This window comes from Cygnus olor, chromosome 1, assembly GCF_009769625.2.
Source record: "Cygnus olor isolate bCygOlo1 chromosome 1, bCygOlo1.pri.v2, whole genome shotgun sequence".
Taxonomy (NCBI): Eukaryota; Metazoa; Chordata; class Aves; order Anseriformes; family Anatidae; genus Cygnus; species Cygnus olor.
In genome coordinates this window covers 165,173,570-165,192,013 of record NC_049169.1, presented here as the reverse complement: position 1 = coordinate 165,192,013, position 18,444 = coordinate 165,173,570, and the positions used below count along the sequence as shown (strand labels likewise).

Here is an 18,444-nt window from a genome sequence, read left to right as displayed (position 1 = left end):
CTTGTTTTTGCTGTTCTTCACATAGCTGAATGCTGTCAATCCAGCAGAAAAATCTAACTTTAAAGGAATGCAGTGGATAAGCTATTTTAAAATAGGTTCTTTGGCTCCTCGTGCTGTAAGCAGTTGTAAATCTAGCTTTTTATGAGTAGTACAATATTTTTTTCATATGAAAAGCAAGGTGTATGGATATGACTTACAGTATGCTAGCTTCCAGTTGAATGTTTAGTAGTAAAACCTTCATTTGTGTTACACTGAGAAAAGAAAATTGATTTCAACAGTGTTTTGCATTTGTGGTACAAAACATCTGGGATTATTTTAGACTGGCCTGAGGTTTATAGACTTGCCTTATGGTTTTCCAGTGCAGGGTGTGTTGGCAGGTCTTTTTTTTTTCATCAGTTAATGTAAGAATCAGATTCAGCTCTGAATCACTATTTTTAGAAAATAAACGCAATATACTAGCTTTGGGAAAGAGTTATTAGTATGTTAGCCAAAAAAACTCAAAATCACAGTCCTATAATGTCTCTAAAGGAATATCTGGCTTGAGATCAATTCAATTAACATAGAGAAAATGTGAAGTGTTGGGCCAGCCTGTCTTCCAAGAGTAAGTTCCACAACGATGTGGTTTTGTTATCGCAATGAGATGTTGGTGAAACTTCAGCCCTTGGCATGTGTTTCTCCTGCCTCCTCTTGTGGTGGCAGTGGGGTTTCTGAGCCTCCAGTGATTTGGTTCAGTGGGTCCTTCTGATGATGGAGACCTGTCCTGCTCTGTAGCGTTTGTTTGTGTTCAACTGCTTAAGGTACTGTGCTTATTTTACCTGATCAGCTTTATCAGTCTGCACATAAGGATGCACAGAAGCAATCTGTGAAAGGTATCTGCTTGATGCTACACAGAAGCTGTATTTAGGGTGTTGCTGACCCCTGGAGCTTTGAATTGTGGCTTAGGGTAGTTGCATGTGTAAAATAGAAGAGAATAATTTAAAAAGGGGAAAAAAAAATAAAGTAATAACTGATTCTATTTTAGTTTTGCAGCATTTGCCTCCTGGGAGGTGAGGGCCACCAATGTTCATAGTGGTGGCAGTGGCAGAGCTCACGTTTTGGTGGCAGCTGTTTGGTTGCAACCCAGCTGGTGCAACTTGTCCATGTAGGCGATGAAGAGGCAGACACCTGAATTGAGACAAACCTTCTCCTTCCCTGGAGGCCTCTAAAATCACCTGCTTCTGTTCATTGCCTGTATCTCTTCCTTATGTGACTTGGGAGTCATTCACCAAGCGCCTGGGGTCGAGGTATAAGCTAGACACCTGAATTAGGGAGGCTGGCTTCCATCCATAAATAACGTCTTCAGGATGAATTTCATAAGGCTTATAAATACAATTGAAACTGTTTTAAATAGAAACTCTGCCAGGAGTTTCTGGGTCCAAGCATTTGAAAGTATTTGATATGCTTATCAAGCATCTTCTGTTATGGCAGAAGCAGCCCTTACATCTTGTTGGAGTTTCGTTGTTTGGAGAAAATCCTTTAGATGGTATTGGGCTGTCTCACCCAGCTGTTCTTCAGTGATTGCCTGCTGTTCATGGGTGCAATCTAATCCCAGATCTAATCTCTGGTGCTACTTGCAAATTTTTTCCTGGAAGTACTTTATTGGCCCCGCTATTTCTCTTTTATTTCCTTCAGGAAGGAATTTGAAAAATCCAGCTTGTAGAGATTGTTCTGAGACTTTCTACATGGTCAAATGACTATGTCAGTTAGTAATTCATGATGCGATAAAGGATGCAAGCAAACAAAGCCAGATGTCAAAGTAACTGTGGAGAAGATGAAGAAAAACTAAGATCAAGGTTTGATACTACACTTGTGTGCATGTGTTTTTATTTTTTATTTATTTTTTCTTTTACTAACAGCTGTGGGACTGCCCTGAAATGCTTCTCTGGGTACTATTTCAGAGTAGGTGAAGCTGCATTTCCAGTCTGGGAAAGAAATCTGTTCCTCCTTTTGTCCTTTTCTTTTGGCATTAATAACTTCACTGACAAAATGCGTCTTTTTGATTCACCTTAAAATGTAAACCTGAGGAAAAATGACCTAGACGTCTGATTGTAGATTTGTCTGAAAATACAGAAGGGTTGTAATAAAGTAATATTGATTGTCTGAGCTAACTACAGTGCCTTTGTATAATTTTTGAAATGTCCAGTGGGCATCTTCTTAGTGAGTTCTCTGCATCCAATAAAAAGGTTGTGTGGAGCTGCTCTTATTTGGACTGAATGAAAATGGGATGAGGAAGAAGGCGTGAGTTCCAGGTGCAGATAGATATCTCTCGCAGACATTTGCCTGATGCTGTAGAGAGAGAGAGGGCGGGAAAAAAAACCTGATATAATAAACATTGTCTTAATGATTATTCAGGAAAGTATTGCTTCACAGCTACGAGCCTTACGTGTCAACGAATTTTTCAAAGACAAATCCCCATTAAAATGCAGACACTAGTTTGCTCACTAATGGCCTAGCTTTCATACATCTGATAAAATCCAAAAGTTGTCTGTGACTTTGGGATAGGTCTTGCAGACATGGGCTGTATTCTCATTTGGGAGCATCGTTAAAGACTCCAGGAAGTTCTGCACGTCAAGTGTCAGTGGATGCATTTGGGAGCTCTGCTGTGGAGAAATGACAAAGAAGAGAGGTTGGTGAAGTGAAGATGAGAAATGTGCTCCTAAGGTTATTTGTACACAGCAACTTTTTCTTCCTAGAGGAGTGAATTTCTTGCCTTGTGAGTATTTCAGTTATGAATTTTTGTATTAAGGACTGGCTTCTCAAATGCATTGTTTTGCATTTTTTCCATTTAAAAGAGAAGGGGGGAGGAATACCATCTCAGAGTATTCTAAGTATATGAATGTATTTATTACAATTCTCATTTTGTATTTGTAAAATCAGTACTCATCTATTTTATCTGCCATTGGGCATGGAAGCCTATTGTAAGACCTGTCTGAAAAAGACGTGTGCATATGTGTATGTGTGGTTCATTCTTCCCTTTCTTTCTTACCTTCCCAACTAAGAAATAATAAAAATAATATAAATGATATATATAAAAATAAAATATTATTTAACCCAGCAAATAAAATCTTGTGGAGATGGATTTTCTTGGTCTTTCCATATGTAAACTGACTTTCCTTGAAAATTGCAGTGAAGTTTTTTTTTCTGAACTTGTGTGGATATACTGTGCTTAAGAACAATGCTATCAGTTGTCTGGTTCTCAGTACAACAACTTATTTTTTCAGACTGAAATACTTAACGTGCATGTTTCAGCAACAAGATTTGGTCTCTGCATGTGAGTGAGTCTCTTGAAAGAACCCTATCTCTGTCGTGGTAACAAAGTGTGAGATCTAAGCAGCATTTTTCCAGTGCCTGTGCAGAGTTGGTAGGGAAGCTGACTTTAATTTCGTTCCCTGTGTCTGGTGAGGAGATGTTTGATGCATGCAGGTTTCCAGCGGTGACTCATAGGATTGCATTCTCCTTCCTCTGCAGCCAGCCTAGGAGGCAGAGCAGAGGGTGTGTCTCATGTGATAATGTGACAAAGAGATCCCCTACCTTTCAGATGGGGGGAGTGAAATATGAAAGGATGTAGGCGTCTGTCAGCTGTCTTTAAAGGTATGCCAGCCTTTCCCACTTCGGTCTTTATTTCTAAATTTCCTTAGAGCACTGTTTCTAACCCAGCTATGCTGTGGCTGCACTATGGCCACGTGTTATTTTTATTCTTACCCTGTTGTGTGGAGCCTGGGGGACCAAGAACCTGATGCAGGCTCAGCTTAACAGATGTTATTACAGGAGAGGATTTGGAGAAGAGAGCCTGATCTTGAGATCCTTCTATTACCAATCTCAGCGCATGCTTCTCCACTCAAGTAAAGAAATGTATGTCTTCATTTATTCCTGTTTTAGAAAGGGACACTTTTATGTAGGTTGCTTGTTGAGGTAGATGTGACGTACCAACTTTTAGCCAATTGGTCAATATTGTGATCTACAGATACGTATAACATTACTTAGATTGTGCATAGGGGTTTTAATTTTTGTCAGAGATGCAGATTTATGACCTTCATGAGTTCTGGCTGCATCTATCTGCCCGATCCAGGCTGTGTATGTGAAGTAGCTTAGCTACACAGAACTGTGTGAGCTAATTCAGATCTAGCACGAGCACATGTGTATTCCACAGCCTTGTGCACCATAAATATCCTTTGAGCTTAGGATGCTGTGAGTTGATTTCAGCTGGACACAGCTAATCATTTTCTTCATCTGACAAGTTGAAGACTGTTACACCTTCTGTTTCACCTTTCTGTACTTTAAATCTTTTCCCACAAAACAGAGCTTGCTTCTATGTAATTTCTTTTGTCTGTCAGCAAGTTTGTTGCCCAGAGTACTGATAATGCACAGGTTTCTCAGCTACTGTAAAAGCACAATGACTGTTCATCTTTCATAAGAGCTCGTTAGTCTTAGTTATGGAATGCAATATTCTTACCATGAGAAGTGTGTATCAGAAATTTCTTCTGAGCAAGCTGTCTTAAATCCTCTTGTACATAGAAGTAGGGATGTGGACTTCATATGCCCCTACCTTTGCTGTATTGGATGTGTAGTACCATGATAAAAGACATTAAATCTCTGTGTAAATGTTAGCATTATATAACCCCTCCTGTCTACTTTTAATATGGCTTTAATCATGTGATTAAGAAGGAAAGTAGGGAGCATGAAGAAGATGCAGATAAAAATCCATCCTCTGGCTGGACCGGTATGATGTATTGAGGATTTTCTTATTGTATAAGAAAAACTCTGGGGATTGAATGTTATCATATGGCAATATTCTGTACCTGATGGTTGATGTTATGTTACCTGCCTGTTGTTGTCATGTCCTTTAACTTAGTAAGAAGTTTTAGCAATCTTCTCAACTTGCACGAGGAGCTCCTGTTTACTGGTCCAGCTTAAATGATCATCTCTTGTTTTACTGTAGGTCTTACATCTGTAATGCTGTCTGGTTTTCTGCCAAGAAAATCTGGTTTTAATCTTGAATTCTGAGCTGCGTTTTTTTGGGAGGCCCTCAGAAGTAAGCGTGGATCTTCAGTGTGAACTAAAGTTGTGATTGTTTCCTGGATATAAGTGCCAGGACACTTTCTATTTTACACTGAATTGGATCACTGTGTCTTATAGCAACTCCCAGTGGTCATTAAAACATCAGTTTTGCTGGTGATGTTTCTTTTTTTTTAACCTAAAATTAAACTGACATATCTTGGCATACTTATATGGTGCACTTCTTGGTATTAAACTTCTGGTATAATTAGGCTAGAGCACTGTCATGAAAACACAGCTTTGGTTAAAGCCTACAATGACTGGCAGTAAAGTCTTTAATGACCTCTAGGACATTGTATAAGAGCTATTAAAACATAGCTGTCAGCCTGAAGTTGTGAAAAATCTCTGAAGCAGTGGATAGTTTCAGGGAAAGAAGTTTCCAGCAGTCAGAAAATCAGTATAATGTTATTTTTGAGCCCAAAGTTCCTTGCTTCTATTTATATGCATAGTGTTAAATAGTGCTTGTTGATGATGCTTGTTGCAGATACTACTTGTTACAGTCTCAGATGATGGGGAAACTGCTGCACAGAGCAAACTGGCAGCTCATGTTCTCCCTCTGCATAGATTCATTACTCTAACCATGTTATTCCCATATATGCAGTCTGGAAATACTTGAGGTCTTTGATCTTGAAAACTTAATGTTTGAAGAATGTAAATGATGCACTTCTTTGATCTGCTTCTTAAATTAAATGGTAATTGTGAAAATTACATTAGGCAGCTTTCCACTTAAAGGTTTGTGCTTCTCATTTCACACTACGTTAATTTTAAGCCATATGCTGTTGCTGTTTTTTCATCAGTGAATTCTGGTAAGGGGAAGATCCTTTTGTTTCTCCATGGTCTAATTATCAGCAGTGTATTTATTTAGTAGTAGACCTTAACATGCAATTTCTCTAATGCCAGAAAATGTCAGTGTGTGTCTATACATTCATAACTGGGGAAAAGTGAGCCTTTAAGGGTAAGTAGTAGGAAAACTACTGAGTGGTGTGTGCCCAGAATGGGGGGACCTGATATTTTCCCTTAAGTTGGCAGCAAATGTTTGGGTGAAAGCTCTGCTGGAATCTGGTGCATTCCCCCAAGCATCTGTTGATAGCAAAGTAGCAGAAACTCTATCTGGATTCTTCTGTTACTGGACTATTTGCTGTTTACTTTCCAGATTACTGTGATCTTCTAATCTAAAACCTGATGGATAATTCAAGGTTCCTAAAATGTTGATGAAACTCATGCAAAGTTCAGTCTCTTCTAATATGCTTTCATCAGCTTTCTAGTTTGCTTTCATCAGAAAGCATCAGCTTTCTAATACGTAGTCAATTTTTCTACCTTATTTACCATAAAAGATGTTAAAGGCCTCATTGCCTTTGTCCTCTTTTCTTGTAAAAAGGGTCCTTTGAAGTCTGAAGGCCACATCAAACTGCCAACTAATAACTCACAAGATTATTCAGAATCTTATTCTCAAGTAATAGTTTCTTTTCAAGCTCCGGTTGGTTTAAGGCCAACCAAAAATCAGCTGCTAAACTGAAATGAAGTCATTAATTACCCCCTTAATAGAATAATTTTTTTGTGGTTTTCAATTGTTAATATATGTTTAGCTATGCAGAGATTAAGTTTGCGGGGGAGAAAGTTGAAGATGGTTCAATGGTGCCGAATGTCTGCCACAGCAGCTTTTAGATGTACCCATGGCTGGAGGAGGGTGTGTGTGTGTGGTTTTTAAGAGCAAATAAATATTATTTATGTTCCAGATCAAAAGCCATCTGTGGAGTGGGGTTTTCTCTGTTCTGAGTATTCTCACTTGGACCTTCTGCTCTAGCTCATGCTACAGTCCTGAAATCAGTTTTGTTTCCTATCTCCTGGTGATTTCCTTTAGCAAAGTTAGCATTAAATTCAGCATCATGCTGAATTAACATATTGCTGCTTTGTGCTAACTTCCATTTGTATGTGTTCCGGTGGATTTGAGAATTCATCACTAGTAACTTGCATAGGATGTTAAACAACCTGATTGCTTTGGTGTTGTCCATCAGAATTGGGATAGTGCCCAGCTGAACGTCTTGGCTAGGAGCTGTTGGAGCAGGCTGCCTGCATATTTGATTTTTTTTTTTTTTTAAGAAAAGAGAGAGAATATTGCCAACTGGAGATAAAAACACTTACTGTGGAAGAGATTGAAAATTTGAAATCACTGTTCTGAGATTATGGAAGTGATCTGCATTGGGTTTCTGTGCTTCAGTGTGATACCTTCCATATTACGATTCCATTCAGGTGGATAAGAACTTATAAAACTTCCTGATAACTGTCCTAAATAAATAAAAGTGAACTTTTATTTTTTTATTTTTAATTAGGAATTGGACTACTAAAGTTCATTTCTCTTGGCTTAAGTGAAGGGAATTCTAGATCATCTTTTCCAAATTTCCCTTCTGTGTATTCCTTTGACTTCCACATCTATTTGAATAAGCAAGACCTGTAGAATCATTAAAGAGCCAGCCGTCATATGGTTGTGAACTGAAAATATCTGGTGAAAATCCTTGTTGCTCTTTGAAAATGGGTTAGGGCAGGGGGAGCCACGGGTGCTCTCTCTCCTCTCCTCTTCTCCAGCCCTGCTATCCTGGCTGGTCCAGGAGCAGGACCTTACAGGGCCTTGAACAGCTGCTTGTGTGTCCTTAGACATCTGTTACTTACGGCTCAGAGTGATGTCACTCTGGTTACTGCTCTTTATTTTTTCCTCCTTTAAGCTTAATGGGATCCTACGTCTTGTGGCTTGAAGTGGGGGCTGGATAACCACTGATGCTCCATTTTAAAGCTGTTACTTTAAAATATCTAGTGATGCAGAACTTTCCTGAAGTTGAAGAAGTGTTCCTTCATAGCGATTAACTTAAATTTAAGTTAGAGCAAGTCATTAATTATAGCAGGAAATTTTTCAAGTCCAGATTTCCCCCCCCCCTCAAAGTTGAGGAACTTGAAACAAATGCATTTCCCAGGTGCCCAAGAGCAGGTAACTTGCATTTCCTGGTGAATGATGTTGCCAGTTTAAAACCTTTCACCGTTCCTTTAAGGCTAGCCCAAAACAAAGCAAAAAATAGAAGGCATTAAAACTTCAGACCAAAGTTTTGACTTTTAATGAATTGTTGGGGATGAAAAAAAAGAAGCTGTAGGCGTGTCTGTTTCATGGATTTAAAACAAACAAACACAAACTAGTGTCTGCTGCCACATTCAAAGCTGCTGTTGTGAGAGCCTCCCTCTTAAAGCCAAACTTTCATCAACTTTCTGGAGTTCCCCACTTCTTTCCTGCGTAACTTCATTTCTAACTTTGTTTGTGGACGCTTGTAACCTCCTGTACATGAGTCTCTTGTAACCAGAAAAATAGCTGTTTAAAAAGCATTGTGCTCAATCCAACTCTTATTTCCCTCCCCACATCATATAAAAAGCTTGACAGTGACATCTCATGCTAGACTTGCTCCTCAGGGACTTTCTTACCAGCAAAAATGTAGTACTTGTTTGAAATCTCAGGAATCCAAAAAGGCTGAGTTTTAAGCTTTTTTTTTTTAACTGCTTATGTCTTCCTGTAGATAGATCACTCTCACACAGCAGGCTTTCTTTTCAATATTATAATAAATAGCATGTTCTGTCTTTTTGGCATTAGGTCTTGAAATCATGTTTAAATTAAATGCTAGTAGTTGGATGAAATGGGCTTAGACAGATTTTACTTTGTGTCAGTGATTTAGAGCTAATCATTTACAAATTGCTGAGCTAAGGGGCACAAATTAATGACATTCCTGGATCTTAAAATAACCCTCACTATGTCATTCTGAAAAAATGTGTATTTGGAGTTCAGATGCTGTGAATTGAACAAATGTTTCATTTATGTGGGGGAGAAAAATAGGATTAAGAAGCTGAGTTGATATTTTGTCAGTTATTTTCTGTTAAGCTGAACAATGTAACGTATGTTCAAGTAGTACAACATTCTTTGCAATGTTTGCATAATTACTATAGAGCTACAAACAGTTTTCAGCCATAATATTTTTCATATTAAGTATTTTTGTGTTTTAGCAGAAATGTTATGGAAAATTCAGATTTTCATCAAATCTGAGAACTTTGCACAAAGAGAAACTAGAATAAGCAATAAGCACTTTGCTGGCTAATAAAAGGTTTTGTGAACAATGTCTTCCATTGCAGTGTGCTGCGACTTGCTGTCACCCAAGGATTCAAAAGGTATTTTGCAGGGTTTCTCAACTTTCCATCAGTGTTTATAAGAGTCATTTTTCATTCTAGAATAAGTCATATTAAAATAATGTTGAATGCAAGTTTCAGAATTGCTATATTGTACCTTTTTATTTCTTATTGTTTGTTTTGGGTAGCTATATTGTAGACTTAATATTTTTTTCCCTCCGTGTAGGTAAGAATGACTTCCTTGTTGGTTTTTCTTGGATGTTACTTAATTTTAATTTGCTTTGAATGAAAGCCATTGAATCAATTGAAAACTATTGAATGAAAGATGAGCCATGCCGTTAGGCTTGCTTTATTGACCCCAAGTCTATCCTGTAGTCTCCATTGACAAATTTGATGCAAGGACTGACAGTACCTTGTCATCTTTTGACAGAGACGCATACCGGTCTGAATTTGGCATCTGTATATGTAGTGTTTACTATATCCTTCTCTCTGTGTTTGTTGCTGTTGTTATTTTTTTTTTTTGTTCCTCTTGGGGAGGATAGGGGTCTGGCTAGTGTGTCTTTAAAAGTTTTATCCAGACAAAATCTCGGAGGACTGCGTCTGATCTACCAGCTTCTGACTTCCATAACTGGGATTTTTTTGAGGTTTGTGTGCCAGCTGCTGTTACTGTGAAATGTTTGCTCATCGAGCCTTAGGGTTTTTTCAGTTGACTGGGGTCCTGTGAGGTGTCCCTAAAATCGGTGTTGAAGTTGTACTGGACTGATACAGCAGTGGAACTGGACTTATACAGAGACTTGAGCCTCGTCCCACACTAAACGAAGGCAAGGTGTAAGACAAAGGGGTAGCAAAGGATGTCCTCACTGCTGATTGCGGCAGGGTTACGTGGGCGCTGTGCTGGCCTCGCTGGCAGCGCACGCTGAAGAGGTGGAACAGGCAACAGAAGCATCTCATCTCATCTTTCTGACCCCGTTTCTCTACTGTAAACATGAGCAGTAGATCTCCATTTTTGTCCCATTTTGTTTCTTCCATTCCTTCCTCTGGTAGCAAGATAATGTGGGTGTTTCTGCATTGTCTGCCTTGAGGTGGCAAAAACTTAGCATTTTTTGTGTGCGTCTAATTGACAGGCTTTGAGCAGGTGGATTCATATAGCACCTGTGACCAAAAGCTAAGTAATGAAGTCCAAACCTGAACTTACTTTGAATGTTCCCTTCCAAAAATGTTTATTTTTCTTATGTGGTTCTTCAAAGAAAACAATGGAGTAGCTCTAGCAACCCTTTCCACTGGTAGCTGCCCTACTCCTGTACAACTGTAACTGGAGGTGCCCAGGAACAGTACTTTGTCCACCAGAGCTTGGAGGCCAGTCACTTATTTTTTCCCAGATCAAGACAACCTTACGCTGTGGAAAGGAAAACGAATGTTGTTTTTGGTGTTGTCTGACACGGTTATGTGATCTCTGTGGCGATGCAGAAAGTGTTGAGCTGTGCGTAGGCATCCTCAGCACCACCAGCATGTGCTCTCCTACCCTTCTGCAGGCATCTCCAGTAGTTCCAGGGCAGCAGACAGTTGGAGGAGCATGGGGACTGCTAACACCATCCCTAAACTATGCGTTATTAACAATCTTGTGCATTAGGAGTGGTCAGTTTCTTCCCCCCCAATTCCCAGCAAGTGATGGGAATTAAGTAGAGGGACTTTGAGGAGAATTTATTACGGTGCATAAATCAGATTCAGCCAGTAGCTTAGTTTCTCAGTTCTAATAAATCTTATTTCCCTATGCAATTTTTAACATTACATTAGTTATAAAAGGTCTGGTGTTTGGGTGATATATGATAGTGTAAGTGCCACTTAAAAAGTGTGTTTTCAGACATGGTAATTATCCTACTCTGTATAATTATAGGTACTTGTGTTTTGGGGAGAGGAGGAGTACCTGATCACCCCCTTCATGGATATACGATTTCTTTCTTTTTTTTTTTTCACATCAAGTCATAAGAAACATGTTTGAACTTCTGAGTTCTCTTTTAGACTGTAAATCCTATAAATTAACTTTTGATTGTAGACATTTTTTGCTTTCAGCTTGTTTTTTTTTTGAGCAGTTGCTGTGATGTACCTAATTCCAAAACAACACACACACACACAAAACACCTCTCTTTGTTCTGTCTTATGCCCTAAATCCTGCAAATGCATACACGCTTAACTAAAAGTTTTCTCTTGGTTTGGTATTCAGATGTTGAGACTGAATGAGTAATAAGGTCTTTCATGTCGAAATTGCATACAGGGCTCAGAGGTCACGTAGTTCATGACTACTGTCTTGTAAGACCGGATATTTTTATGCCTAGACCATTCCTGGCATATAACTTTTTTTAACCTTTTAAAAACAGGCAAACTAGTCTATGTAACTTGTATGGTTAATTTTTCTTTCCTAATATGTGATGATCTTCTTTGCTGCAAATTAAGGTAATTCTTTGTGCTTTGATAAACTTGGCAAAGTAGTGTTCCTTCTACATCTCAGCTCTTCATAATATTTTTTTTTTTTCCTCCTAAGCCTCTTTGTCTTGTCTTCAAGTGCAATGCCAGCAATAGTGTGTTCTCTAGCTGGGACCAAACTATGAGTAAGACAACTGCATGTGAATTGGTGAACACCCACTTAAGGAAGCAGCGCTGCATAAAAACTCAACTATGAACTGAGTTGAAACCTATTATTAAAAATATTTTTATCATTTTGAGATGTACAGGATTATCCTATTTTTGTGTCCAGTTGTCCTTTTAAGATTTTGTAATTAAGCTCTGCTGAATGCTTTCTTGCTGATTTTTAGACTGATGCTCCAATTTATGATTAGAATGACAAATTCTCTTCTTCCCCCACAATGCTTGCACAGCTTTTTGGTTTGGGTTTAGAAACAGTATGGTTATAGTCCATCACACAGTTCTGTGAAGAACATGCTGAAAAGTCACGGAATTTGAAACAACTTCCTTTGGATCCAGTTTAGTACTGTATCCCAATTTGATGTTGCACCTCAGAAAAATGCTCCTTAAATGTGTGTTGTCTTTTCCTACTGCCACATCGCAGCCTTGGAATCTTTTTATCTAGACTGGATTTCCACAGTCCGTCTGTCTCTAACTAGTTATGCATCTTTTTTGCCAGTGCATAACTTAATTCCATCTATAGCCTGTCTATTGTTTTCCTTCTTGTGTACCAGACCACTTCCTTTACCAAAGCAGAATAAAAACAGATTTACATGACATGTCAAACCCCAGAGTGTTGTCTCCCTGAAAACATCTACAGTTTGGGAGCAGGTGGGGAGAGAGAACAATTTTTAATAGCTTTCTAGAAACTGAAGTTGATGTTATCAGACTTAAGTATTTTTCTGATTCTGGTTTCTTCTTGTGTCCTCACATGCCTGAAGTATCTTCTAGTCTTATTTTTTTCAGTCAATGAGACCTTTCCAGCCCTTTGAGTTAAAAAGAATCGCTAATGACATAGAGCATGCTCTAGAACATGCAAGAACCTAATTAAGGAAATTTCCCCAGGCTTTGCTGTCTTGTATGCTTTTCTTATACTCTTGTTGTTTTCCCAGTTCTATTCTCCTCTGAAGAATCTGACAGGTAGCTCTTTAACTGAACATCACAGCCATCTTGTCATGAATTATTTATTCAGCTTCACATACCTGACCCATTCTTTCCTTCTTTTTCTTCTAGCATGGCTACAGAAATTCTTTCACGTTTTTGTCTTCGCTGTTTTTTTTTCTGGACTCTTTATTACACTAATTATGGGATTCTTGTTCACTTCTTTCATTTTTGTTTCTTAAAGACTTCTTACTTAATAGCCTAAAACAAACAGTGGTATGATTCATTTTCTCACAGTTTTGCTGGAATACTCTGGTACACAAAACTAAACTAACCATAACATCTTGTTGTTTTGATTGAACACTTAACAGATTCTTTAACAGCTTTTAAAAGAGTAAATAATGTTTTGAGCTGAATTGCAGGGCAGTGTTCAATTTATACGCTTCTGTCTTTATACACTGACAGCAGAATTCAGGCTTTTGTCTTAGATTATGAAAACCTGTTGTCTTTATTAGTAAAAATCCTCGAGTGGGAAACTGAGATGTCTTGACATGTCTTATTTAAAGTTGTTCCATATTTTTAAAATATTAATTGTATAGTTAAAACATACAGGACATCTGTGGTATTTGATACAACCCATTGCTGACAGTGATAACCAGGCATTTGTTACTGGAGCTGCAGTAACATTTTTGAGGCACTTGCTGTTGTAGTTTCCAGCAGATGGTGGCTGTAACTAAAGGCAGAAGAAACCATAAAACCATGTGAGGGTAATTATTGGAATGGTGTGTGTAGGTGGGTTCTTGGCATTGGGGTAAGCTTATTGATTTGAGATTAGTGTCTCTTTCCTAGTTAAACGTGGACTAAAAAGTGCATTCACTGGCAAAACACTTGAGCATTGTGCCCCTGTCTTTCTGTTTTTTAGTCAAAAATGTTACCTAATGGGAGATACAGTCTGAGGTTTGTATTTGATTGAGTATTTATAATCTGACCTTGATCATCTTACAGCTGAGGGAGATCAGGAAGTCTGATAGAAATCATGTGGTTTGATTTTTGAAGTGTCAGGTGTTATGATGGGAGAGGAAGAGCAAATGTTCTTTGAGCATCTGTGATGAATACAGTAAATGTCCATGCCTTAATATTCAAGACTAAGGTCTGGAAGGAGTCTTAACTGTGATGGAAAGAGCAGGTTAAAAGTAGCACATCATGATGGATGCCCTTCATCCAGATTTATGTGTTCAGTGATGTTAATGTATGGGGTATTAGGAATATAGTTTCTTTCCAAACAGTACTGTCAAAATTCACCATAAACTTCCTAGACTAGTACAAAAAAAAAAAAAAGAGCTTGCTGGTCTATTGTAGAATAGTTTTGCACTGAAAATGAGACTAAACTGAAAAAAAAAAAAAAGGCATATGCCTAAAACCATTTGTTTGCATAGGCTCGTGTTAGCAGTAGAGTCTGTATATTGGTGTGCTAGGTGACTTTGCTAGTATCTGTCATAATGCTGGTAAAATACAGTGCCGTAGTGCAGAAGCCTAAAGCAATGTGTTCCCAGAGAAAGAAGTTGCTAGGACAGCTTAGTAGCGTGTGTCAAGTCCAGATGCTAAAATAATAGCCTATGTGCATTTATGTAATAATCAAATAGGCAATTTATAGTAGTTGACAGGATAATAGAAATATGAGGGGAAAAGACAAGCTTGGGCACTTAATTTTTGTGCTTCAGAGTGTAAAATAAAAGCAGCTTTCCCATCATTTCTTTATTCTGGATAATTGCAGGTATTGAAAAACTCTTATTCAGCTGAAGGCAGTATTTTAAAGAAAAAATGATTGTCAAAATAAATTCCACTTTATGACAGCAGAGGTCAGAATATGTCAGAAGATACATGAGATCAGTTTTCAAGCTATACCCAGATTCTGCGTGAATTTATACCCCAAATAAATGCAGGCCCTCAAATTGACATACCAGTCTTGGAGAATGTTGGCCAGCCTAAAATATGTGAGTTTTTTTGTGACATATTCATGGTTACATGCCATAGTTTAAAAAAAAAAAATAAATAAAATAATTAGATCCATGCAATGCCTTTTTAATATTCCAGCTATTTCCAGCCTTCCCTGAACACAAGTTCCCCTGCCCTACTCTATATCACATTTTTTTCTATTATCATTTTTTGAGGTTTACTTGCTTAGAGACTTCTTTGCTATATGTGGAAGTAGGATGGGTTGGAAAAGTTGTTGGTGATATTTTCCCATACTGCAATGATTTCTGATGCAAGAGAACTGTTTGTGAAGAGATTTGGTGCTCTCTTAATCCATGTCTTTTACCACTTAATTATAGAGAAGGCCAGAACTCCTGTACTCTAAATATGAAAGTACTGGTATCATCCCTCCCCACCCCGGGAACATGCTTTCATACCTGGTGCAGGTCACTGCAGGATGCTGGGCAGGATGGACAACTAGTTTAATTCAATGGGATAATTCCTGTTTTAGTCTGTGCGTGTTGTGCAAGTAGTGTCTGGATGCTTCAAGCCAAAGCTGAATCCAACCTTTTGTTCAGGCAGAAAATATTTAAGAGGATGTGTGTCCAATAAAGTGCATAATTTTGTGATGCCCCCAAACAAAATTAAATCTTGCACAGGAAATAACATTGATGATACAAAGTGCCATTCCTTTCTGTCTGGAGTTTCAAATGAAAAAAGCAAAAACATCACTCTGCTTTGATAAAGCAGTGACCTAACGTTAAAAACATTTCCCAGTTTTGTTTTTGTTATGGTAGAAGTGTCTTCAGCTACTTTACTGAACTGCAAACAAAATGTTGGAAATTTCCTTTAGAAATGTTAATCACTTACCAGATCAAGCACCAGAAATTGGCATAACTTCATGAAGTATATATAGAGGAAAATGTTTAAATCGCAGCAGTCTGTGCTTTGTCTCTGTTGCTAGGCAGAACTTCAGACATTCTTGAAATCTGCGTGCTCTGGAAGGCAGCAGATCATAGGAAGCCATTGGAGTTCAAAGATGAAATGCTTGAGGCATCTTGCCTAGAGTGAAAGAAAATCTGTCATTCGTGACAAGGATATTCTTCAACTTTGAGAAACCGCATGGATTATTGATAATATTTCTCCATTTAACGTGTTATTACTTTAAAGACAAAAGGAAGTCAAGTTATTGGTGAAAAATGCCCCAAGTGCATGCATCTGTTTATAATCCGAAAGCTGTGTCTCTTCTGTGGTTAAAATACACAAGCTTAATGCTACAAATGAATGGAACCAAGTAGTCTTCCAAGAATTTTTTTTTATCACTCTGGATATTAGATTTTCTAATATGATTTGCCTGCTTGCATGTTGGTGTTTTTTTGTGTGTGCACATCTTGTGGGGCTTTTATTTTTTCTAATCGCTGTGGCTGTATAATTGGAGGAGATTATGTGAGTATACATGAACCAGCACACCACAGGTTGGAACCCTTCTATTTTCTCTACATACGAGTCTAGGTCCGTGCCCCTCTTTGAGGAAAAATTTATCTGCATCTGCCTGATATATCCTATTTGTTGATAGTCCCTTGAGAAGAATACATTTTTCAGCAACATGGAATTTTCTAATAATATCAAAAATATTGCATTTAATTTCAGTGATATTGAAGATCCCCACTTTAAATGTTTAATGGGGTCAAGTGAAAACTCTAGAAAATATCTGCCTTGCCCTTGCAGGGCATGGAATTGTTCGCAGGGAGACCTTAGCAAAAAGTCTGGCTAGATGATCTTACAGGTCTTTTTCAACCTAAATGATTCTATGATTTCTGCAAGGAGGTCATAATATAAGCAAATTATAATTGTATTCTGAAACAAGGGGGCGAGGTTGGCTGCTTTTGACTAGCTATTAAATCCTACCTCTGGGCAGTGCACATAGCAACCACGTGTAGCTGCTATGACAGTCAGACTTATCTTCGATTCCTCTAAACACACCCTGGTGAGGAGGGAAGCACTCTGTCAAACCAGTTTGGTTCCTTTAAAAAAAGAAAAAAGCTTCATCTGCAGTGAAGCAATAAAATGGCTGAAGGAAGTGTCACGCTGGAGGTGGTTAACTAACACTTGGGTTCTGTCAGTTCTCAGCCTGAAAGAAAGGTTGAGTGGGGAGTGGCAAAGGCTAAGAGGAAAGATGGAAGGTGGTTCCCCTGCAGTGGCCGCAGCAGTAATTGCCACTTGCCGCTTCCTTTTGGGGCCACCCAGCTTCCTCAGCCTCTCCTCAGAGGAGAGGTGCTCCAGTCTCTTGATCATCTTGGTGGCCCGACGCTGGGCCACCTACAATTCTGACAGTTGCAGACATTTCTGTGGTGTTGCAAAGGGAAATATTAGGCAGAAGGGACCCCTGCAAAACCAGAGTTTGCTAGTGGTGTAATTGTCTGAGATGCTCAAATGCTGACTGGACTGAAGCTTTTTGATAGGAAAGGGCAGTGTCATGCATAAAGAGGGACCTTATAAAAAACATCTTCAGTCTTTAAGAGTGAGGTCCTGATTCTTATGGTCGATTGAAGCCTGATCCCTGATTTCTCTTAGTAATGACTTCTTAATTTGAAGGCAAATGCATTTCAAATTGCAAAGGAATGGCATCTGGGGTGGGGGAAGATAACATGGGCAATAATGGGTGAATAGCATAGGCTGCTGTCCAGGCTGGGACTACATCTTCCATGAGATGACAGGATGGTCTTGAACTCTGCATAGCTGAAACAGGATCCCTTGAAAAGCTGAAAGCTGCTTGGTCGGGTATGAGAGCATTTTCATTTCTAAGTTCTCAAAGTATCATAAAGGCACTTCAGTAACTTGCTGCATGTTCACCAGATATTTCTTTATCCTTAAATCCTTTAAAAGGGAAGCATTCATATTTTAGAACTCCTCAAAAACATAATCAGAGAGAAAAATTAGTCAGGAAAACTTACTGAACTTCTAATTTCTTTCTTCCTTTCCCCAGACCAATATTCTGCCTCTTCCAGTTCTGCTCCTGTCGTCTTTTCAGATGAACAACATCCTTCTGCAGCTCCCTTGAACTTCAATTTCCTATGTAGCCATCCTTCCTCCTCTGTCTGCAATTATTTCATTCCTTTGCCAGAGGCAATTTCTTTCATCTCCTCCCAAAGAGAGGGACTCCATGTAAGCACAGTCTCTGGTCCTTTGTTGTACCTGGCGTCTCTCATTAGGTGGTGCTGCACGGCAGTGGCAATGGTCTCTGCCATCAAATGCTGTAATATTAGGAGCTCATTACCTGCAATGCAATATATTGCTATGAGTGGTGGGAAATGGAGCCTTCGTAAGTCTTACTTCCAGTTTAGTGACTTGGTGCACGTACAGTGTATTTCAAGTATCTTAATATAATTATTTCTGTGTGTTTATATTCCTTTAAATGTTGAGACTTAAGGAAAAAAAATCCTTTAAAAATATTTTTAGCCTGATGTGGCAGTTCTTTAGGGCTGCTTCTACTGCTTACTCACTCTCACTTCTTAAAATGCCTTTGTAGATTTAAATATTTTTTTAGAAAACTAAACATAATAGTATTCAGGAGCTTTACAGTCTTTGAACATGTAAAACCAATTGAGTTCCCTTAAACTAATCTTTCCCCTTGAAAATTATTCCAAATTGAGAGAATAA

At 38.5% G+C, this 18,444-nt stretch overlaps 1 protein-coding gene and 1 long non-coding RNA gene across 35 annotated transcripts in view; one reads left to right on the top strand and one right to left on the bottom strand.

Moving 5' to 3' along the window:
* The window catches only part of LMO7 (LIM domain 7), a 130,329-nt gene that overhangs the window by 6,356 nt on the left and 105,529 nt on the right, over window positions 1-18,444 (top strand). For 3 of the 34 annotated variants that reach the window (XM_040539886.1, XM_040539930.1, XM_040539875.1), the window contains exon 1: window positions 15,922-16,230. The exons of 11 other annotated variants lie outside the window; for them this stretch is intronic. In XM_040539886.1, coding sequence (XP_040395820.1) covers window positions 16,147-16,230 — 84 coding nt within the window. In that variant the 5' untranslated portion in view covers window positions 15,922-16,146. Of the gene's footprint in view, window positions 1-15,728; window positions 16,231-17,382; window positions 17,566-18,444 lie in introns of those variants that run through there. 20 more of the 34 variants (XM_040540126.1, XM_040540117.1, XM_040539910.1 and 17 more) reach the window with 17 other exon arrangements.
* On the bottom strand, window positions 1,515-17,943 carry LOC121061418. The gene is made up of 4 exons (XR_005815085.1): window positions 17,739-17,943; window positions 15,655-15,846; window positions 2,423-2,639; window positions 1,515-2,325 (listed from the first exon to the last, which is right to left on the bottom strand). It is a non-coding gene; the product is annotated as an uncharacterized LOC121061418 (long non-coding RNA).